Raw genomic sequence first — 23,550 nt, 5'->3', positions numbered from 1 at the left:
CTCGACCTCCCGTTAGCTTCAAGATGGTGGGTGTCAGATCTCCGAAAACATCGGAGCACTTTTGCAAATATGTGATGTCTTGTAAACCAAGCAGATATCTGATGTTTACACAACTACATTCACGCCTCAAAATATCTTAAAAGTGTATTTTGTGACCCAGAAAGAGTAATATTACAACTAAGTAGCTGCCGCCATTGTTGGAATTCAACTTTTGCGAGATCTCGCAAAAGTTTTGTGAGATCCTGAGTTTGTTTTGTGAGATCCCGAGTTTGTTTTGCGAGATTTCGCAAAACATTTGCGAGATTTCGCAAAACTTTTGCGAGATCTTGCAAAAGTCCGTCTTAATTTCTTTTCTCCCATGTCCCCTGCGGGGCTCCGTACTATCTAACATGATTAAGGTGGTGGTTAAGATTAATCCACAATCCAGCGCGTAGCATATGAACGCAGAAGGACACCTTTCGCGTTCCCATGGAACACTTTGGGACGTGATAAATCGTCGGTATATTACGCGTCAGGAGTGAGAACGGGCTCCACTGTGTGTGCATTTGTCCTTGTGATGCGCAGTGGTGGTGGAAATGAGGAAGTATAGGAAAGTACTGAAAGTAAGAAGTTACCAAAGAAAAAGAGGGAAAATGAAAAAGAGAAATGTGCTAACAAGTGCAGAGTATTGATGGAAGGATTACTTTGAAGAGCTCATGAATGTAGAAAATGAGGACAGATGGAGTACCTTTAGCGAAGCAGCAAGCGCAGAGAATTATTAGGGAGGAAACAATGACAGTTGTAAAAAATAAGTGTGTAAAGGCAGTTGGTTCAGATGACATACCTGTAGAGGTACGGACATGCCCAGGAGAACAGGCAGTGGACTTTATGTCCTGTGTTTAACACAGTCTTGGAGAATAAGAGAACACGTGAGGAACAGAGAAATCGAGAAGTGTATCGGAACTGATTTGGGGGTTTAAGGAGATGAGCCATTCTTTAAAGCTATGGGAGAGAGTTGCTGGAGCCAGGTTAAGACGATGATTGGTAAGCAGCAGCAGATCAAGCTAAATGAGTATGAGTTTAAATACCTTACAAAGCAATGGACAGGCACCAGAGGTGAAAAAGACTTTGCAGCCACTGAGACATCACTTATTTTGGACTCCACATTTTGTAGCTGATATTTTGAAAGAATGTAGAGTGCTAAGCTATGAGCTAATGCTACTAACTGTGATCCAAGCTACATCTATAAGCTGTCCGAATTTTTCTTTCCTGCCTGAATGTAATGCAACTTTGGATTTCAGGATGGCTTTACGAGATCAAGAACATTTTGAGAAACGGTTGCCTAACTCTGAGACCAGCCAAGCAACCAAAGGGTTCAATGCTTTGTAGATCGAGTGGCAGTCAGAGGCAGAGGTCGTGGTGCTCCAATGCTCAGCTTCCAAAACTGGCCTTTGGTACAATGTCGGGAGATACCAATTAGATATAGTCGGGCTCAGCTCAATGCATAGCTTGAGAACATATGTCAGAGGCCCACTCCGCGAAATCTTCAACTCCCACTTCCGGCAGACTGCATTTTAAGGGGGGCTGGGGACATTGAGTACAAGTGGACCATGTTCGGCTCCACGTTCATCTGCAGCTACAAGGTTCTTCACACAACTTTTGTGGTGGCAGTAATCCCAGAACCATATGGTGGACACCAGAGGTGAAAGAAGACGTTAGGCTGAAATAGGAGACTTATCGGGCTTAGCTAGCCTGTGGGACTCCAGACGCGCTTGACAGGTACGGCAGGCCAAGCAGATTGTGGCTCTGGCAGTGATTCATACAAAGGGGGAAGCGTTATTCTGAACACTGTTTACAGTGGTGGTGGGATGCTGCTGATTTCAAATGGGTAAGTAAACTGAGTTGAAGTTTATTCATACAGAGCTTTCTACAGACACAGCAGAGGAACACTCCTCAATCTGGACCAGCTTTTTATCCTCTCAAGGATATTTTGGGTGCATGCGATTTTACCCAACCAGTCCACACGTGTTTTTTGGACTTGGAAAAGGCATTTCTCTGTAGCAAGGAATCATTTTATGGACCAAGCTGAGAGCACATTATTAAAAACAAACAAAGAAAAACCCACACGCATTCCAGTCACAACTTTTCATCAGTTTTAATGAAAATAAACATTATGTTTAGAATACAAAACAAATAAATAACCAAGTATTTCATGCTGGACTCAGGCAACACATTATGCTGTCAGCAAGTAGAATGTGAAGGAGCACACCAGCATGTCAGCACTGCTGTTGCTTCTAGGAAAAGTTGGAACTGAACTTTTCTGGCCAGCGTAGTTTCCACTTGTTTTTTTCTCCTGCAGGTAAATTTGACTTATGCATGGTTGTCAAATTTACCTTTTTTGTTTTACACAAACATGTGCATATAAATTACAAGTTATAGACTTCATAATTATATTTACTAATTACATTTACGGAGATTTGTTTGACACAAAGGAAAAGTACATCTTTTATTGAAGTACTCTTTTATTTCTGTCTATCAATATAAGTTGGAGATGTCTATGGTAGCTGACTTAAAAAAATACAATTTCCTGCAATTTGTTTTGGCAAAGTGACTAATTATTCATAAAAATATTTTATGCTAAAGTTAAAGTTGTCACCTAGAATTTTTTTTAAATTACTAATAATCAGCAGATAATATATCAAGTGCAAAATTATTTCAGGGTGTACCGATGTGTGTCACTTTACTTATTCATAGCTGTTGAGCCATGATCCTGAAGATCTTTGAACTTTGCTGGTGAAAGAAAGCGATTAAGCTAATCCAATCTATTCAAAAAGTAAAACACTTTCTTTTTAAAATTGTTGGTTGAAGGAAACAAGGGAATGATAGTCAGTTTAACTTTATTATTATTATCGTTATTATTATTATTATTATTATCATTATTATTCCTGCAGGCGAAGAGAAAAAACAAGCTGTGGAATCACTGTAGTACACTCACTGCTGGATCTGGTGTTGCCCTCTAGTGGACACTCTGGGCAGCCATGAGCCTTTATGAAAACCCCTCCATACTATTTCTAGCAAAATAGACAGGTTATGATATTTAATTTTATATACAAACAGATAAATGTGCGGAGAAAAGCACAACACTTGTTTCTGCTATATTCAGGTGACACAAGCAGGATCTTAAGTTGCCACAGAGGAAAATGACTCTCTTTCATGCCTGCCATCCCCCTGCACTATATCTACAGGATCCACTGTCATATTCAGTCAGCCATTTGCCATTTTTTCCACAAACCACCAAATACACAAAGGATTCATAGACAATCAAATATTAGCCAATTCCCTAGTTACCATAGTTAGTAACAAAAAATATCAGATATATTCAAAATTGGGGATTTATAGTATTTACAAACAGTTGGAGCTTGGAGCAACTGTGTAAACAAGTGCCTCCTAAAACTGTCTTCACACTGAAGCCACATGCAAGATTTAGACTGAGAAGAAGAAAAAAGAGAAGAAGAAGAAAAACCCAGCTGATTTAATGCTCAACATGAGCATAAAACCATTTCACGTCTGTGTATTTTTTTGAGTAGAAAAAAAAAGAAGTCTTGGTGCTTTTCTTCATCAAAACTATTTACAAAAACAAAAAAGCCCCCGAAACTTTTTTGAATTTGGCTGTATGTGTTACAGCAACTTCAGTTCTGAAGGTGTTTGAGCTTTAACAACTAGACTTAACTTGGTCGAGAGCAAGTTAAGTCTAGTCTGTTTCTTTGACAAGAAAATCCATGTTACATGGGCTAATGCTCAGTCTTTGGTAAGAAAAGATGGCAAAAAGTTGAAGATACAACTTTACACAGTGCACAAAATAAAGCCAATCTACCCTTGGTCTTTCCTTTAAAGGGAATATTGGGATGCTGCAAAATCTGAACCTAGTGTATAACCCAGTAAAACTTGCCTGAAGCTTTTGGTGGGCTGATACCTGCAGCTGTAGTTAAAGATGAAGACTGTGCAGTGTGGTACCAGTTCTTAACTGGAACGGTTCCCCATGCTACGACAAGTGCACAGTTGTCTACTGCTAACCATCCCTGTACAAAATATAATTGTGAACTCTCAAGATGGCCGGCCTATGTCAGGTTGAACTTGAAGAAGTGACGTTGAATTTCTTCTATCAAAGAGCACAAGATGGTGTGGCGGAGGTGTGGTCCCGGGCGCGTCAACGGGGCGGTGCTGGAGATGCCGGTGAGAACCACTCCTCCCCTGCAGACGCGCCCGGGACCACACCTCCGCCACAGATGGTTTCCGGCATACTTAGCTTTACTTGTTCATCTTCATTTAGTTTGCAATTCAGATCATCACTCGTTAAACCTCGTAAAGCATAGTAACAAGTCACTGTATGTAAAATCGTCATTTCACCTTAGAGATTGTCTAGTGCAGAAATATGACAGACACATTGAGTGCTAAGGGAAGAACAAGTGCCACTGTGTGTTGTATGGCTTCAGTGTGAAGAAGTTGACATTGCTTCTTATTCACCGTGTGCTTCAGAGGTGGAATTCTATAAACGTTTACTCATACTTAAGAATTTCTGAGGGAAATGAACGTCCACATGCAGTCAAGTTACTTTTAATGATATGATTAAAATGCTCATCTAGACAGCTTTTTAGCATTTCTCTTGACTGAAGTAGGATCTAAATGCTTTTGTACATCTTTCACTAGTGTTATATACATGCTTCTGTTTGTATTTATCCACATATCCAGAAGATTGTTCTTTGTGTGTCTTTACGTGTCCCGGTGTGCGGGATTTATTTCTTTACTCATTCTTCTTTTACATTCCACCTGAAGAAAAAACAGCAGGAAAGATTTTAAAATTGTAAAACAAACACAATTATAAAAAGTAATAAAATAATAATCAGCAATAGAATTCACGCCGCGTAGTAAAGGTAAGAGCATTTCGATACGCAGAATCTAAAGAGAATTAATAATCTGTAACCCTCTTTGTGAGAAAGAGACTCAGTTATTTTACACACAATACAAGAAAAGTCAGGCTCAAGTTGAGCAGCTCATACATAAAGAATATACATGTACTGAACTATTAGGATTTATTAGGTAAATAATCCATGTAATAAAAGACAAAAAGTCCAGGATAAAAATAAAAGGAGAGGTCAGGTCATCTCCTGAAATCAAATCTAAGGTTTCCCTCCATGACAGCACTATTGCAGTGCGTCAGCATTCAAAATGCCAGCACCCTGGAGCTGTAACGTCCACTCTGAACGGGCCAGTTTTTGACAGTTAAGTTAGTGCGTCGCATTGATACCTTATGTTAATGTTTGTACAGTAAGTAAAACTTCTCAGGATGATGCCTAAGTGTTTCCGTTTTGCATTTGTATTACCAAATATTTTGATTATTTTGAGCTTCAAGTCATTATATGCCCCAAAAAAATGAGGTCAGTTGACTACTCGTGTATATAATAAATAACTACACATGTTTCACTTGATTGTGTTGGAGCAGTTCGTGGAGGGACTTCTACCAGGCACTGAATGGGTCCACTGCCAATGCCCAGCTGGCTTGGACCCAGTGGTGACGCTGGCAGAGGAACCCCCAGCCGAGAGAGCACTACGCATACACATAGGGCCAGTGGGACTGCCACAACCAGTGGCGGGCAGTCAGTCAGTCCCAGGCCCAGCCCAGAGGAGGAGGCTCTAGGGTCCATCTCCATCATGACCTGCTGCTTCAGAGGCCCCAAACACAAGCTAAACAATATATTGTATGTAGTGTCACGTTTGCTGTTTTGCCCTGGCAGCTAAGGACACTGTGCCCCACCCACTGAGAGCAACATGAACGTAGGGGCAGGAGTGTTGAAGGTGTTGGAAGCCAGGAGTTTGGGACACATCCCACTGATGGAGCTGCTCCAGGCAGCTCACTATAACCCGATGACAGGGCATATGGAATATAATAATGACCTTCTACCTTAAGGTCGTGTTTGAGTGACTGGCCCGAACCTCATCAGGCCATTTCACCAGAGCACACAGGGATATTGCTTTCTATTAGGTCTGGTACGTTATGCAACGTGATATTCTGAAGCAGTTTCTGTCCTGGATCAGGTTGAACTTACCCTGTGCTCAGTAAAAATTGAATGTTATATCCATATTCACTGCTCTGGTAATATCCTCCTCCAACACACAAACTGAAATCACCTGATTGTAGTGCAAGTGCAACTAGAATTGATACGTGAGATCGACAAACAAGCAGACTAACAATTTCAAGGAATGGGACAACCGGTTCTTGACTCCCCTCCAGAAATGTGACAATGCACAAGCTTATTGAAGTGATGCAATAGCATACAACATAAAAGCTAAAGGTGCTGCAATGCCATATTAGAATGTGTGACATGGTACAGGAGCACGGGATTTTTTTTAGCAGATATCTTAACTTCAACTTTTCAGTATTGTTCTCATTTCTTTTGATGACTTTGCTGAGCTTGCATGTCAGTCACTAGCAACAAAATCCACATTTTGTAAATAATTATTTGTTTCTATGTATTGAATACAAACGCAGACACCAAATGTTTCACCTTTTATCACTCTAGCTGTCCTGCAGTTTCTGCACAAGTCTCCTCTTCCTCCTCCATTCTTTCCTCCTCCTGCTCCATGTCCTCCTCCATCGTCTCCTCTTGTCCTGTAGCCTCCTCACGAGCTGTTAGAGTGCAGTACTGTCGCCCTCGCTGCCTTTGGCCACGTCGCACCTTGCGGCTAAGGCCTTTTCTCTTTGTTCCCAATGAGGATGACTGAGATGAACAAGAAGATGAAGGGGAGCACGGTTTGGACTTTAACGGTGGGCTGTGTCTCTGTATTGAGGAAAGGGAAGGAGGATGACTGGGATCAGTGTGGCAACCTGAGGAGATGCAAGGAGCCTGGTACTCCTGGTCTGGATGTGGGGCTGATGTGGAGGATGGACAGACTGTCGAAGAATCAGGAGCTTCATAGCAGACATCTTCCTCTGTGTTTGCAGGAACTCTTTGAGGAGAATCTAAGAAAACAGAAAACAATAATGAGCAAATTGCGTACAGTTTATTTGTGAACATTCTTTTTAGGGAGAAAATGAATCTTGGTTCTTTGTTTCTTCCGACCTGGGCCACTGCTGGTCTGGGACTCATCAGTCATCGGTGGCTCTGCTTCTTCCTGGATTGTTGGTACAGATGCTAGCAGACCTAACATACACACATACATACTTTATAAGTGCAATGTTGATTTAATGTCCTGTCTAATGATAAAGTGAGAAATCTTCTTATGTTGTCCCAATTATTTGTTATGCCGAGATATACTGTGGTAGCACTGTCATTGGTAGATAATGACATGACACTCCCTCCATGCACAAAGGTGTTTATTATTAAGGGGAAAAAATCCAAACTTAAATGGCCCTGTGTGAAAAACTGATTGCCCCCTAAACCTAATAACTAGTTGCACCACACTTAACAGCAGCAACTGCAATCAAGCGTTTGTGATAAACTGGTAGTCATTCACAGCACTGTGGAGAGATTTTGGTCCACTCATCTTTAGAGAATTGTTTTAATTCAGCCACACTAGAGGTTTTTCGAGCATGAACCACCTTTTTAAGGTCATGCCACAGCATCTCAATCGGATTCAGCTCTGCATATGGCTTATTAGCAAGTCACAGGCACACAACAGCATCAGTACAGATTCTTCTGTTTAACTGACGCCTTCTTGGATTGTTAAATCGGGCCTGGGGTGTCTGTATATTTTGACTTGGGGTGTCTGTTTTTTATCAGTCTGTTCAGGTTATCGACAGACAGACTGTCATGTCATGCTGCTACTGTTACCATCTGTGAGGTGCATGAATGCAAAAACAAATTATGTCCAATAGAAGTCAATCCACAGAAGCCTCTCTCTTATTTGAATTGCACATTCCTAGAATGAATTACTGATGGAATTTTCAAGAAAAAATATCCTGCAGCGGGGTTAGGCCCACAGTTAAAAAATCTTGAGGTGCTATTCTTCTTATAGCAGTAGGAGAGCAACTGTTATAATGCCATTTTGAGTTTTCATAACGGAGATTTTTGTTGTGTTGCATTATTGTGCAGTTTTTAGAGTGGAATGGTCTGTACACCCAACACATCCCTGTATTAGCTTAATGGTGCACTTCAACCGAGACTGGACACTCTGCAGTCAGTGTTTGTACACAAGCTAGATTCCTGACAAACATACAGGAGCAGTAATGAAAGGCAGAGGCTTCAGGGAAGTAATTGCGTGACTCCATAGGGTCATGTAGCATGTATCACTATGGGATAACGCCACATAAGCCCCCAAGTTCATTTCATTTTTGATTTATTTAAATGTAAAACAGAAATAGTGCTTTTGATGTAATGATTACATTAACTATGTAATATATGTACAGAAAATGCACTGTGATGTGATATATGTCGTAATCCAGGGAAACAAATTCTTATACCAGGACCAGTGAGATTCTACTCATATTCTACTCTACCCTAATCCAAACCAATCTCAACATGAAGGGAGTGGCACACTTTGCCCTTTGGTATGATGACTTACTGAGTCCTCTGTAGTGGGAAAGCTGCTGGTAAACTTGTTTCATCCTCTCAATGTTAAGCCTACTACTCTCTGCATGGTTGATCATGGGTTTGGGGTAATCCACTCCCACCACACAGTTGGCTGCTTTCTGTAGTGACTCAGGGGCGTTCCATGGCTCATAGATATACCGGTTCGGGTAGTCCTTAAGAATGGGGATGTAATGCCTGCAGAGATTTCAAAAGAATATAATCTGAACTTTAATATGGCATGTGTTTCACTTCAAATCACTTTAAGTCAGCCTATAGCAGAGCTTAATCATCCATTCCAGAATTTACAGACATTTTTAATCCTTTTCACATGAGTGCATTACGACATCAGTTATCTACATGCTCAAAAGCCCGTGACGTCAAGGGACAAAAAAAGAAAGCAATTTGGTCCTCATGTGCACAATGTTTTGAGCTGTTATTGGTATATACTATAACACAAAATTTGGAAATGATATCTTGAAAACTTTGGATGCTAGACTGTCACAAAACAGGCTAACAAGCAAACAGAATTGATTACATGCTACCTCCCCTCAGAGGTAATGATGTGTTCAGAATGTGATGGTACGAGATACCTGATGTAGTCTCCCGTCGGGTCAGTTCTCCTTCCGAAGCCAACAGGACAGTAGCAGTGGAAGAACTGCTGAAAGAAAGCACTACAGGACAACCACATCCAGCTACCAGCATTCACACTCCAGTCTGCATCCAGCAGCATTTCCTCAAACACCTGCAGGAACACAGAACCAGATTGCAAGGAGCACTGTTACCGTGTCTTATAAGGTCAATTTACCTGTTCATCACCTGGGAGACAACAGGTTTCAGATTGAATGAAAAAACAGACAGTCCTACTTTCATGCCGCTCTCCCAGCTGATCCACAAGTCTCCCCTGGTGAGAAAGCAGGCCACAGCGTGCCGCGCCAGGTGGTGGATCCAGCCCTCTTGTCTCAACTGGGTCATAATGGCGTCGATCCAGGGGAAACCAGTTCGACCCTCAGCCCACTTGGCCAGTGCTTCTGGGTTCTGGTCCCATGGGATCTGGAAACAAACATGTTACATAGTAAGTAACTGTGTTTAGACATATATTTAGGCTGATAAACATGTTACCTGTACTTATAAGCTGAGAAATCAACTTTTCAGTCTCTCTCACCTAGTTCCAAAATTGATAATGCAGCTGTTTATCTTTTTTTTTTTTTTCTGGGGGGGGGCGTATTATAAAATGTCAGTTTGTGGCACTTTATCTAGAGACAGGTGCTAATAACTCTTTTACCTACAGTAATGCTTATTTATACATCCACTCCCTGCAAAGGTTCACCTGGACACAGATGGGGTTTCCATCCATACGGTCAAAGTTTGGGTTGTTGGTGGCTGCAGTGTAAAAGAATTCCCTCCATAAGAGCTGGCCGAACAGGGACAGAGGAGGAGTACAGCGTTTGCGGACCTGATGGAAAAACAGACAGGGGAAAAACTGGGATGAGAAAGTAATTCATCTTCAGTTAACACTGTGTTAAAACCCCATTAATGAGGGGTTATTGAAGTGCAAGCTAGTTTGGGAGTCACCACACCAAGTGCTCCAACTACCACTGGGACCACTGTTACCTTCACCCTCCACATCTTCTTGAGCTCTTCTCTGAGCAGTTGGCACTTCTCGTTTTCCTTTTTCCTGATGTTGCGGTCATTCGGAATCACTACATCTACTTGTCTATCAGCACTATGTCCGGTTAGTTAGCCACTATTATTTTGTCATGGGGTCTTGCCTGGTGTGATAGACCCCAGCCTCTATGGATCTTGTGCTCAATGCTTGTTCCTGTGCTGCCATGATTAGTGCCTCCGTGCTGTCTATCAATCCAGCTTTGTCCAGCCACTGATAGAGGAAGTGGCTGACATCCAGAAATCCTATCTGCCGGTGGTACATACCGTGCAGGGGCCTGTTCTTCCATGATGATTCTTCCTCTTGCTCCTCTTTTTTGGGTTTCTGCTTCCTCAAGTATTCATTGAGCATGCGGTTGGACATGGACATCTTCCTCATGTACTTATGGATGTTCGTTGTGTCATCCTTGATCGTGGTACTAACACTTACTAGTGTCTGGCCTCCTTCCTTCCGCTTGGTGTACAGTTTCAAGGTGCTGGATTAGGGGTGAAACCCTCCGTGCATGGTGAGTAGCTTCCTTGTCTTGACGCCACTGGCTTCCATCTCCTCCTTGATTACTTGATCACGGGCATGGTGTAGGTGTTGATAACCCAGCTCTTGTTCTTCCCATTCAGCGGACTCCTTAGGACTTGCCTGATTCTCTACAGGTATTTAGTGGTTGCGCGTTTCCTAGCAACCTCTTCGTGGTTCCCATTTGCCTGCGGGATTCCCATGTACTTGTAGCTGTCCTCAATGTCTGCAATGTTGCCTTGTGGTAGTTCAATCCCCTCAGTTCTGACTACCTTCCCTCTCTTTGTTACCATCAGACTACACCTCTCCAGTCTGAATGACACTCCACTGTCACTGCTGTATATCAGTAGTGAAAAGCTACTACCATCAATAGGAATAAAGCTCTTGTTTACAGGGAACGAATGGACAGTAACAATGGGCCAGAGATCCCATACTTGCGAAGCACCACCCACTGGATACGTCAAAGGACTCAGTCGAATGTCTTTTCCATGTCAACAAATCATTTCTTTAACTGGTTGGACAAACTCCCAGGCACCCTCGAATATCTTCGAAAGGATTTAGAGCTGGTCCAGAGGTCCGCAAGGAGGACAAAACCCAGATTATTCCTCCAGAATCCAAGACTCTACAAACAGATGGACTCTCCACTCCAATACCCTTGCATAGACTTTCCCAGAGGCTGAGAGAGTGTAATCCCCCTGCTGTAGGAGCACACCCCTCGGTGCCTCTTCTTAAACAGGGGAACTCCTTGGCAAAAGTAATTTAAAAAAAATTATTAAATTTTTTTTAAACTAATAAATACCTTAAAAAATAAACTGAATCACTGTCTGCTGGAAGTTCTGATGTAGTCAAGAGAAACATGCAATAACTATCCAATACAAATTTAGGTCAATGTAACATTTTAAGGCCTTTTTTAGATGAATATTAATTGAAGACATTTTAAACCACCCTTCGGTTGTTTTGAGTCATTTTATCTGTGACAGTACCTTCATGTAGAGCTCTCTCAGGTTGTAGTACAAAACTCTGCAGGACAGACACCCGAAACGCAGGTAGGGGCTGAGACCGGTAGGACTGGCATATAGAGAGCAGGTTTTAACACGGGAGTGCTCCAAGCTGGTTACCCACACCTAAAGAGACAGACACAATCAGGAATCATCATCTTCAAGCTGAGGCTGTATCATGTGAAAAAAAAAAAAAAAAAAAAAAAAAAAAGCTTGACCCCACCAGTGTGACCCCTCAGCCTCCTAGCAGATACACCTATGATATGAATTTGAAGCTCCTACAGCGCCTCATTTTTGAGTTATCACATTTACAAACTTAGCTATCCATGCTGTCCACAACACTTAAATTATGACTGTCCAACCACTATGCCAAAAAGTATTTTATATTTTATGATATATTCTCTCTAACCCAAGTGGGGTCACGCAAATATCTCATCAGCCTTTTACGTGTGAGGGGTAAAAACTGAAAAGAAGCAAGACAAGACTAGCTGTGTAATGCTTACAGAAATATGTGTAGTAACTCTAAATTAATTGCTACAGGTAAACAGAATGACTTGAAACAAACAGAGCACCTTAAAGACGCTAAGGCTTTCAGGAGTCAAAGTAGGGAGTGATTCACAAATGCAAAATTACAACGGAAAAAAAAGTATATCAATGAAAGCCTTATGGAGTCACAATCATGATATTATTTGGCTATATCACAATATACGATATATATCACCATATGTTTAAATAAACTACAAAAACAAATGTTATTTTCAACCATATAGTGGCTGAAATTGCACTGGCATACTCATTCAAATCAACCATTCAATGTTTTTTTTCTACTTTGAATACAAAAACCATCAGTTGCATCACATGGGGAGACAGGTCGGAGATCGGTAGTATTATGGAAAAACACTGAAATGTACACTACAATGGGAAAGTCCAAGAGGGGAAAAAAGAGACCTCTACTCATGCTGGGCTCCTGGGAGGACAGCATGAGAACAGAAAACAACAACACTCCTCTACACAGAAAGCACATAAATGTCCACAGCACAACATTATGGAGCACGTGACAAGCAACAGGGGTGAGGAGTAATCCGAAGCAAACACAGCAGCCATCTTGTATACTCGATTGTTACGATAAAACCATTTTAACCATCGTACACGGAAAAACTTGCATTACATCCGGAGATTACCAGGTAAGTAGGTATGGATAGCAGAGCAAGGAGGCAACACTGTCAAATTACTAATTTATCCCTATTCTGTGGGCATTTACTGAAAGTTTAAGAACAAGGAGGACAAAAGTAAACAAACAAACAAACAAAAAAATCAGCCAATGCAACTTAGCATTCAAAATAAACTCCTGGATTCTGGATTAGACCAATTAAAGCACTTTGACTTTAGCTTTACCTTTTTGTCCAGATGTTTACCGAGTCTGTCCAATGCCTGAGACTCTCCTCCATGCCACACAGCCAGAGGTAAACCATCTGTCCTGAAACCTGGGCACATCAAAATAAGTTTAAATACAGATCAATGTGTTAACTTTAGATTCAATAAATAAGGAAAGTAGAGTTGTGTAGTTTGCAAACCATTAATTATTTTTCTTAAAATCAGATTAAAAACATAAATGTTATAGAAAAACTTTACGTGAAAAGATAAATTATGCGTACCTAATTCTTCTAAAGAAGGGATACTGTATAGCTGGTCATGGTTGTCTTCTATTTTGGTGTGACATTTGTCCATTTGTTGCTGAGTGATGGGAGGCAGAGGTCTCCTAGGCAACTCCAGTCTGCTCACAATAGTCTGAAAACGCTTAAACGTCAGAGGAGGACTGTTGTTGTTCATCTCTATTATCCTGTAGCAAAACAGAAAAGGAAGAAAATTTGAGTAACACACAGCAACATATCTGTATCAGTTTACCAGTGGCCTCTCTGGGAGAGAAGTCTGGGAAATACAGTGTGCCGGCAATATGTAAAGGGGCTCCACACGGCGTGACAACACTATGCTCAGCCTTTGAACAAGTGATTAAAAGCAATGGTCAATTGGTGCGCCCTGATGTAACACTGACATTACCACATTTTTTAATGATTAGGGACAGACTGTATTAAGTGAGTTGCCAGATGTTGGTACCAAAAAGCCATCAGGAAATTATTTTCCAGGTGAACCACACGGTGATATTAACCCAGGAAAACACTGAGTAATGTTACAACAGTTAATAAACAAAACTATTAATGAACTGTTCTTAAGATGTAAGTTTGCAAGAGCATCTGTGTTTAATCAGCTAGCTGATTAATTTCACATATTTGTTATAGGATTAGTCAGTCACTTGAGTTCAGTTTGACTGAGCATGTGATTCACTTCCTGAATACAAAACTGAGGAAGGTATTCAAGTATCAACCAAAGACAGCAGAAGCTAAATCTAGGACATCACCTCAAGGCAGGAAACCCAGTCATCAGTTTCAGTATTAAAGGTGCAGGTCGACACTTTAATTCACAACTGCTTAATTTTAAAGCCACTGTTGTTGTTGTATGAGGTCAAAATTGTCATTTTCCAAATGGGCTTGACTATACGTAACTGAGAATTGGATTAACAAGTTAAAACAACAAACAAACAAAAGGAAAATGATACCTAAGTCCATAAGCTTGCTATCAAATACTGGTTGCAGCAGACTATGAAGACTTATTCATTACCTTTTGTTAAGGTAAAAGAATTACTTTTTAAAATTACTTCTCAAACACTTGTCAATAAAGAGCTCCTGTCGTTATACAAGAATGGACTGCTGATACAGGAAGGAAGAGACTAAATGGAGTTGCATAATACCTGCGTTTGTGGTGGGAATACCACTAGAAATCGACTAATTGTGTGGAAAACACAAACCTATCTAGGTTGTAGAGGGTATGAGAGTTTCTGACAATGGTCTCCACTCCAAATTCTTGGGCCAACTTAATGATTGCGCCATCCCTCTCTTTCCCGTAAGGCTCTGGGTCATATTCAAAGGTCAGCCTGGTCACGTTCCACTCCTGCAGCAAAGAATAAAAGAATTCGAAAAAAGGATGTTAAATAGTAACAATGATCAAAGAACTAATTAAATCTTTGGCTTTAACAGTTTGTAAGTCTTGTATAGATCTATCATGTGCCTACTTATAACCCAGACCACCAAGTCAAACTGTTGTATTCAAGTTGTGCATTCAAGCTTCGGTTTACAATGCCAAACTGGATTGTTCCAAATGGGTCAGTTTGAACAGAAATAAGAAGTAAAGAAAATGAAATGTATTTGACAGCCACTTCATCTGTTGTGTTTCCTGTTCACACTGATGGTAGCAGATGATAGCAGCGAAACACATGGCAGGCCTAAAAGAAACAATGGGCCAGAGAATTGGTTTGTTATAAGGTAGCATAAAATGTTACCTTATAACTAGATAAATGGTTAACAGAGAGCTAAATTGATTGTAATGCATTAGCTAAAAGCATTGAAAACATAGATAAAAGGTTTGGTTTTTGTATGCAAATGATAGACGTATGAATGTGAACTTGTTCAGTTCTAGATCTTTAATCTAGTTTTAGATGCAGAAAAATATTAGAACAGCAATTTCAGTGAGAAAAATGTAAAAATAAATATATCCCACATGCAAATTCTGCATCTGTACTATCTGAACATTCTTTGCAGATGAGGAATAACAGAGGAGAAGCAACTGACAGGAATACAGACCTTGAAAAGCCTGGGGAACACATCTGTAGGCTGGCCTCTGACTACAAAAAGCCTGGAATTGAGCTTCTTGAGACTGCTGTCCAGGTCCTCCAGAGCTTCCAAGAGAAACCTGCACAGACATAAACATGAACATAAACTCCCTTGTGGGGTGTTTCCAGTTTGCAGTGATCAGCACCTATGGTTCGTATCTATGAAAAGTGGTCCAAGGAAAGAACAGCGATGAACCAGTAAAAAAGGTGGCCGAGGCTCATTGTGCAGGTAGAGAGTGAAGGTTGTCTCTTGTGATTGTGGTCTTTATTTACAAAGTCAAGAAAGCAATGTTTTTCTTAAACATAAAAGAAAGATTTCCAGTCTCTTTTTCAGAGTGAGGAATGCAGCTTATTCAGTCGGGCTGCAACTATTCATTCAATTTGAATTTGAAATTAAATAACATGACAAAAAACCCTGAGCAATTTTTTTGGGTCAATGCTTTACTTAAAATCTTTAATGCTCAGTCATCATCATGTGATGCTGCAGCTTCAATCCAGCAGTGTTTGTTTTACAGCAAGGAAATCTACAGTAAGCCTAAAATATACAAACCACAGCTGTAGCTGCTTATCTGTTTAGGCAACAAACTGTGCGTAGTAGGCTACTCCGACCGTTTTGTCCCAGCAGGTAAGGGGACTTGGTTGCCCCATTTACTACATCAGCCGGAGACTGTCTGAGAGAGGTCAGATACAGTACAGTGGAGAGAAAGTGTCTGGTAATCCAGTGAGTGGTAGACTCCCTTTTTTTATTACCTCCTGAGACGCCCGTTCACCCTGTGCTTAGACCATGCGCCGCTGCAGTGGGACGTACTGATATCTGGCCCTAGAGACATTTAAGTTCAAGGTGGACGATAGGCCGGGGGTTTAGTCACATGGGAGGGGCTGAGAGTAGAGGCGCTACTCCTCCACATTGAAATGAGCCAGCTAAGGAGTTGCAGCTGATAATGTCCTACTGAGAGGATGTCCTGATGTAGACCCAGGACACACTGGAGAGATTACTTACTATTGGCTGGGCAGGGAAAGGCTCGAGGTTTCCCCCAATTGTTAAATTATTTTAGGTTTTAACTTTTGTTAAAGTAGCTGTCAATCAGCTTTGAACAGTGTGGATCATTCATAATCCACAGCACAACGTGCCACACATTTCAGTCGCAGCTTTTTAGTTTTTTGGATGTTAATTTGTCATATTATATTAAAACGTGAACATCTTTTATAGTAAGAGATTTTTTTTAAATATCATAATTAAGATCAGTTTATTTTAAGTGTTTGTCTTCTTGTCTGTTTGGAGTTAGGGCTGGGTGATATGAGGAAAATCTAATTTTGCAATTTTTTGTGGGCTATATAATGATACATATTGCGATACGTTTCAATAGCATCCTAAAAAAAGTTTTTTTCCAATCATATAGTGCCTAAAATTGCACTGGTATACTCATTCAAATCGACCATTCAATATTTGCACACAGATGTTTTTCACAAATGACAATACTGCCACAGAAAGTCTCTTTCAGTGGTCAACACTAAACCTTTACCAAACAAAATATAACAACAACAAAAAGAAAAACTACATCAAGCAAAAATACACAAGATAAAAATTAAATGACCTTAAAAAGGTACTCTTGTGCTTATAACATGTAAAAACCATAAAATAAAAATGTGCTGACCTCAAATTACAGAAACATTCAGAAACAACAGTGGCAGATATCAGAGCTGGTTTATTTAACGTTTTCTTTGCTGTGCGGGGAGACGCTGATATGCCGCGTTTAAAACAGGCTTCATTTTGCAGTGGATGACTTTTCAGCTTGTTGGATAAATTAGTGTTACTGCTACTTTTTGCAGCAATGGTCTTTAAGGCATGTTTTGGTAATTATCACATTTTGTTCAACATCCTCCCAGTGAAATCCAAACGACAGCAAGTGTCATTCTCTCACTTATCTGAAACTCCTGCTGCCATATTTTTCCCTATCTGGTAGTATATAAACAGACATGCTCAGCACAGCGTGCCGGGTAGAAGATTTTCCGGTTGGGAGGCCGGGGGTTAATGTTGCATTCGCAGTGTGTGGGATGGTAAATGGTTAATGGACTGATTCTTTTCAAACTACTTTTCTACAACATGCCCCATTCACCCAATCACACCCATTCACAAAAGCACTTTCTTTCTATACTTAGTACTTCCTAACTTCATTCATACACATTCAGATTCCGATGGATGCATCGGAGAGCAACTTGGGGTTAGTATCTTGCCCAAGGATACTTGGCATGCAGACTGGAGGAGCCTAGGATTGAACCACTAACCCGCCGATCAGTAGGGGACCTGCTCTAAACGATGCGAGGTGCTGCATGATTCATTACTGAAGAATTGGATTAATGGGTTCAAATATCTTTATTGTTGGTTTTGACACTGTTCATTAAACAGTTCTCAAATTTAACATAATATCTGAGTGTTTCTTAGTTTTAGACAAGTCGGTTATTCAATTTTTTTTCCTCTAAACTTTTTTTTAGTACACTGGGAAATTAGTTGCCGTAAGTATTGATAATTCTTAATAATTACATATTAACATGTACAGCATTATAACTTGCTGTTTTCAGCAGCACAAATTTTTGCATCAACACAAAAGGCAAACTTCTAAATGCTGATTTTGTTGCTTTTGTTTATTGCAGCCACAACATACTCCTTTAAAGGCTTACAGACACTAAATATACACTAACTGACTTAAACACAGACACACACACACACACAAAAACCACATACATATAAACAGACACAAAATCTAGCTCATCCAGGTGATATAATACCGTCAGAATGACTTTGCCTTCTATTAATGTAAGAAAGCCTAATAAAGCCAAATTTAATTTATACCTTGATCTAGATTGCGTGTGTACCTTATTTTATTTGACTGACCTTTGACTGTACCTGAGATTGTTTTACTTTTTGCATATAAGAAATTTATGCAGTTAAACTTAAAAACCTTATAAATTCTATATTCCAATCCAATGAGCAGTTCTTTTTAAAAGACCTGTGGGGTTTTTTTGTCTTTTACCTTTTAATATTTACCAAATACTCAAGTAACCAAGTAATAGTAATAAGTGATACAATAGACAGATAAACATAATCCATAGCTCCAGCACTACTATTGAGTGAACACAGTACTTTGTATTACCAAATACCCATATCCAAGCCACTAGTATATTATAACTAGAAAAAATTAAATTGATGAATATGCAACAACCTTAATATTATTAAATATATAGAATTTTAAAATACACTTTATAGTGGTATAAATTTTAACATAACGTATCAAACCGTTGCGCTTGAGAAGCACTGACATTTGAGGAATTTTGGATAAATGTGTTTATATATTGCCTGTAGTATACCTGTAGTAAACAGAAAGTACAGCGTTCTCTTCTGAAACGTGGTGGAGTGTTGACGTTTATGCAGTTATTCCAGCTATGTCGTGTTGGAGCGTCATTATCAATTAATTTACTATAGCAACCTCTATGTTTCCTTGGCAGGCGTGACAATGAATTATTTTGTAATAATTTTCGCATAGCTACTCACTAAGCAAATCGAAATTGACATCAACTCCCATAGTGCACCTCTCTCCGCTTGCGTGATTAACGGGCTTTGCCATTTCATGCGAACCTTTCTTTTACTCATGTTAAATGGACATCGTTGTCTCCATAGTTTCTGTACCAAACTGTTGTAAGTTAACTTGGTTAGCGGAAGCCTTTCAGACACCATCAAGAATTAGCTCCAATGTTTTTTAAATGTAATTTTGAGTGTAAGCCGAACAAGAATGTACAGTATTTAATTTACGTTAAACACTTCGCCTTTTAAGTGGACATACTTGGCTGATATGCGACGATAAGTTAAAGTTGTGTATTTCTTCAATGGCGCTTAGCATTAATCGGGTTGCATTCTATGCTAGCATTAGCTAAATGACGTGGAGCCGAGGCCCAAGAGTAATGGATCGTGTAAATATTGACCTAGTAAATGCTCTTCCTGTATTTCACTGGGTTAAGTTAGCCTTTAATAACCCCAAACTGTCACAATATAAAGTCACAAACCTCCATCGGTTGATTCCCACGTTAGCAGCTCCAGCAAAAAAGGGGTCTAGAATATAAACACAGCGCACTGCGTCCGCTCCATTCAGGGCCTCCTGCAGCGCAGGATTATCGTGCAACCGCAGACATTTACGAAACCAGTGGACTGAATTCACCACCATTCTTATTTGTTATTCCATCGTTATAGTAAAATCCGAAAAAACAGGCGAAATTAAGCAAAAAGGTTAAAATCACTGACAACTCAACGACTCCCAACAAACTTTACTCACTGTCAAACGAAAACTGACACTCGGGGGCGTGGCCTGTTCTGTGGGCATGGCTATAGGTTAGGTTGTGTCGGTTTGCTGGTTGGACAGAATTGAAATCGTGAACATGAGTTACAAAACTGGAGATTTGTACTTGGTTGAAGCTGCAGATGCAGGCAGCATCGGTGAGAGGTTGTGTCACCTTTCTGATACAGACCAGCACGGGTGCCTGCAGGGATTTGGGGACCCGTGAAAACAAATATCACCTTGGGCCCCACCGTTTAATTTTGGAAACCATTCCAGCACTAACACTATAGCACATTGCAAACATGGATATATATTTTGCTTAGATTTTGCTCAAGATTGTTGAGACATGTGCCATTTTCTTTACATTTTATTTTTTAATGGTAATGTTATTTATTTACTCATTCATTTCGTTTACACTGATTGGTACCTTGTACCAAAATAAAAAAGTGAAAGTTGGGGTTTTTTTTACTCCTTAAATGTGTAAATATAATATTTAGTATTATTTAGGAAATATAATTTTATAATTTTAATAATTCTTTGTATATTAATTTTCAAACAAAGTATAGCCAACTAAAATATGTCTCTGTCCTTAGACCTAGTTAAACTCAAAAAGGTTTTAATCTAAATTCCCAAAGGCCCTCCTGCAATTAGACACAGTGTTTGACATAAAAGAGCTCACCTATAACTAAGCCTGAGCCAGGGGTTTGATCTGTTTGGCCTGGCAGTGGATTGTCAGAGAATTGATTTCGCGTACATATGTAGAAAGGGTCTGTCTGCACCAATTGCTTTTTGGCTATATTAACAGAACACATTTTCTGTTAGAAATGAAGTAAGCTAACTGATACTAGTAAATGTCAAACTGTTTCTTTCATGTGGAGCTTGCTATGAGTTTAATTTCTACTGTCTCCCTTTTCTTTTTTGAAACCCAGACTTTACTTTTAAGGTGCCATCCTTACTTTAATCTCAGCATCAGCACCACTTGGACTAAACCAAATCATGAAATAAGGAGGGGGGAGCAGAGTCAGACTTAATTTAATTTATTCTTTGTTGCCAAAAATAAAATGCTAGGAAATCAACACGTTTATAAGTACCATGTGAAGCAAGCATTATCTCATTGTGATAGACTAATCATTTTCATTAAAAAAAAACAAACAAACAAAAAAAACCTGTACATTCCCAGTTCAGAGAGGTGTACTGTTTTCCCTCCTTGTAAATCTCACATTTGATGATGGACCACAGGTTCTCAATGGGGTTCAGATCAGGTGAACAAGGTGGCCATGTCATTAGTTTTTCTTCTTTTATACCCTTTCTTGCCAGCCACGCTGTGGAGTACTTGGACGTGTGTGATGGAGCATTGTCCTGCATGAAAATCATGTTTTTCTTGAAGGATGCAGACTTCTTCCTGTACCACTGCTTGAAGAAGGTGTCTTCCAGAAACTGGCAGTAGGACTGGGAGTTGAGCTTGACTCCATCCTCAACCCGAAAAGGCCCCACAAGCTCATCTTTGATGATACCAGCCCAAACCAGTACTCCACCTCCACCTTGCTGGCGTCTGAGTCGGACTGGAGCTCTCTGCCCTTTACCAATCCAGCCACGGGCCCATCCATCTGGCCCATCAAGACTCACTCTCATTTCATCAGTCCAGAAAACCTTAGAAAAATCAGTCTTGAGATATTTCTTGGCCCAGTCTTGACGTTTCAGCTTGTGTGTCTTGTTCAGTGGTGGTCGTCTTTCAGCCTTTCTTACCTTGGCCATGTCTCTGAGTATTGCACACCTTGTGCTTTTGGGCACTCCAGTGATGTTGCAGCTCTGAAATATGGCCAAACTGGTGGCAAGTGGCATCTTGGCAGCTGCACGCTTGACTTTTCTCAGTTCATGGGCAGTTATTTTGCACCTTGGTTTTTCCACACGCTTCTTGCGACCCTGTTGACTATTTTGAATGAAACGCTTGATTATTCGATGATCACGCTTCAGAAGCTTTGCAATTTTGAGACTGCTGCATCCCTCTGCAAGATATCTCACTATTTTTGACTTTTCTGAGCCTGTCAAGTCCTTCTTTTGACCCATTTTGCCAAAGGAAAGGACGTTGCCTAATAATTATGCACACCTGATATAGGGTGTTGATGTCATCAGACCACACCCCTTCTCATTACAGAGATGCACATCACCTAATATGCTTAATTGGTAGTAGGCTTTCGAGCCTATACAGCTTGGAGTAAGACAACATGCATGAAGAGGATGATGTGGACAAAATACTCATTTGCCTAATAATTCTGCACTCCCTGTACAGGCTTCAGCAAGTTCAATTAGTTCTATTTCTAGCAGTTGTATAAGACTATCATTGTGGCAAAACATTTTGTGCATGTGTGTGTTAGGTATTTTAGTACCATGGGAGCATTTACTGGATATTGTTTTATAGTGACATTATACAGGAAAACTCTGTCATTCAATAAGGCCCCTTTGTTTTAGTTATTTTTCTCTTTGACCCAAGAATTGATGTGTGAGAATCACAGGCTGGTACAAGGTTGAAATACCACAGAGATCACTCCCTCAGCTACATTAGTTTCTTAATCTTTTAGACGCCTGTTGAAGGCCAGATGGTTTGTTTCAGATTTCACTAATGAAAGAACTCTTCGTTTTGTGCCTTGAAAATATGTCGCTGAGATAATCACAATTGTAGCTGAACTGATACACTACACAAAGGATGCTTCTTCACCCAAGGGCAGGAAGACGCTGCCTTATCTTGGTCTGTACTGGTTTAAACTGATAAATCTGCTGTCTCATGAATTTTACCCTCTATATAAACTGTTGTACTTGTGAATAAAGTTGAGTCAATTTGGGAAGACAACCTGAAGCAGTCTCTGTTTTCTTGTTCTCCCAAGCTGCTCCCGAGCTCGTACTAACACGCTGAATGGCATGCTTGAATGTTGCTTGAGAATATATTTGACTGTGTTACAGACTAAGGGACATTCTCTGCTGATAGGTGAAGGTACATTCTCTGCTGATAGGTGAAGGTACATTCTCTGCTGATAGACGCCCACGCCTCGGAGGAAGCCGATCCACGGATTAGGCCCTGGAAACAGTTTCCTTCAGTGTGTATTTTGATTTGTGTGCAGATTTGTGTGTGTGTAATCAATTTTTAAATGTTTTGAATAAATCGGTAAATCTGTACAGACATTTCTGAATTTTCAAAGGAATCTGTAAATGTGTATTTATAATTCCAGAACAGCGACACTCAATTTTAGCATTAAAAAAAATGGCATTGAAAAATAAAAGTTTTACATTTACCGCTCTTTTTTTTTTCTCGCTTTTTGCTCTCAGCAGTTAAGTTTCGGGGCTTTATGGCTGAGCCTTGGCTGTAATGTCACATAATTTGCATCCAACAGACCTAATAGCTGCCCAACTTTACCGAACAACATTGTAATGAATGTTTTGAGTTCAGGTGAGACTCAGAAAGAGCTATAAGGGTTTTGCACTTTTTCCTTGTTATCACTTGGAGGTGGACTGGTTTACAGAAGTCCACTCTTAACTAGATTAGTAGTTGCATTTGACAAACAGCTGCAAGATGAGCTAGATGACCTTCCTGTAGTGCCCTTAGCCCACGGATGGGCATCGCCAGGCCTCGAGAGCCGGTGTCCCTGCCCGTTTTAGATGTGTCTTTGAACCAACACAGCTGATTTAAATGGATAAATTAGCTCCTCAACATGTCTTCAGTTCTCCAGAGGCCTGGTAACGAACTAATCATGGGATTCTGGTGTGTTGACCCAAGGTGAGATCTAAA

The 23,550-nt window shown here is 40.3% G+C and overlaps 1 protein-coding gene across 2 annotated transcripts; it reads right to left on the bottom strand.

Moving 5' to 3' along the window:
• Nucleotides 1-2,118: 2,118 nt before the first annotated feature.
• cry2 (cryptochrome circadian regulator 2) lies at nucleotides 2,119-19,812 on the bottom strand. 2 transcript variants are annotated; one of them, XM_004556205.4, is made up of 13 exons: nucleotides 19,501-19,812; nucleotides 15,413-15,521; nucleotides 14,581-14,723; nucleotides 13,373-13,557; nucleotides 13,113-13,201; nucleotides 11,703-11,843; nucleotides 9,874-9,999; nucleotides 9,411-9,596; nucleotides 9,137-9,288; nucleotides 8,539-8,741; nucleotides 7,098-7,178; nucleotides 6,543-6,997; nucleotides 2,119-4,806 (listed from the first exon to the last, which is right to left on the bottom strand). In XM_004556205.4, the coding sequence occupies exons 1-12, from the start codon at nucleotides 19,656-19,658 to the stop codon at nucleotides 6,549-6,551; spliced, it is 2,022 nt and encodes a 673-aa protein (XP_004556262.1). In that variant the 5' UTR covers nucleotides 19,659-19,812; the 3' UTR covers nucleotides 2,119-4,806; nucleotides 6,543-6,548. The 2 variants fall into 2 exon arrangements, with proteins under 2 accessions (XP_004556262.1, XP_004556263.1); XM_004556206.5 differs by lacking the exon at nucleotides 2,119-4,806 and having other exon boundaries at nucleotides 6,584-6,755; nucleotides 6,863-6,997.
• Nucleotides 19,813-23,550: the final 3,738 nt, after the last annotated feature.

This window comes from Maylandia zebra, linkage group LG7 (assembly GCF_041146795.1).
Source record: "Maylandia zebra isolate NMK-2024a linkage group LG7, Mzebra_GT3a, whole genome shotgun sequence".
In the NCBI taxonomy this organism is placed as follows: Eukaryota; Metazoa; Chordata; class Actinopteri; order Cichliformes; family Cichlidae; genus Maylandia; species Maylandia zebra.
Note: the sequence above shows the minus strand (reverse complement) of the source record. Positions and strands in the feature narration are given on the sequence as shown.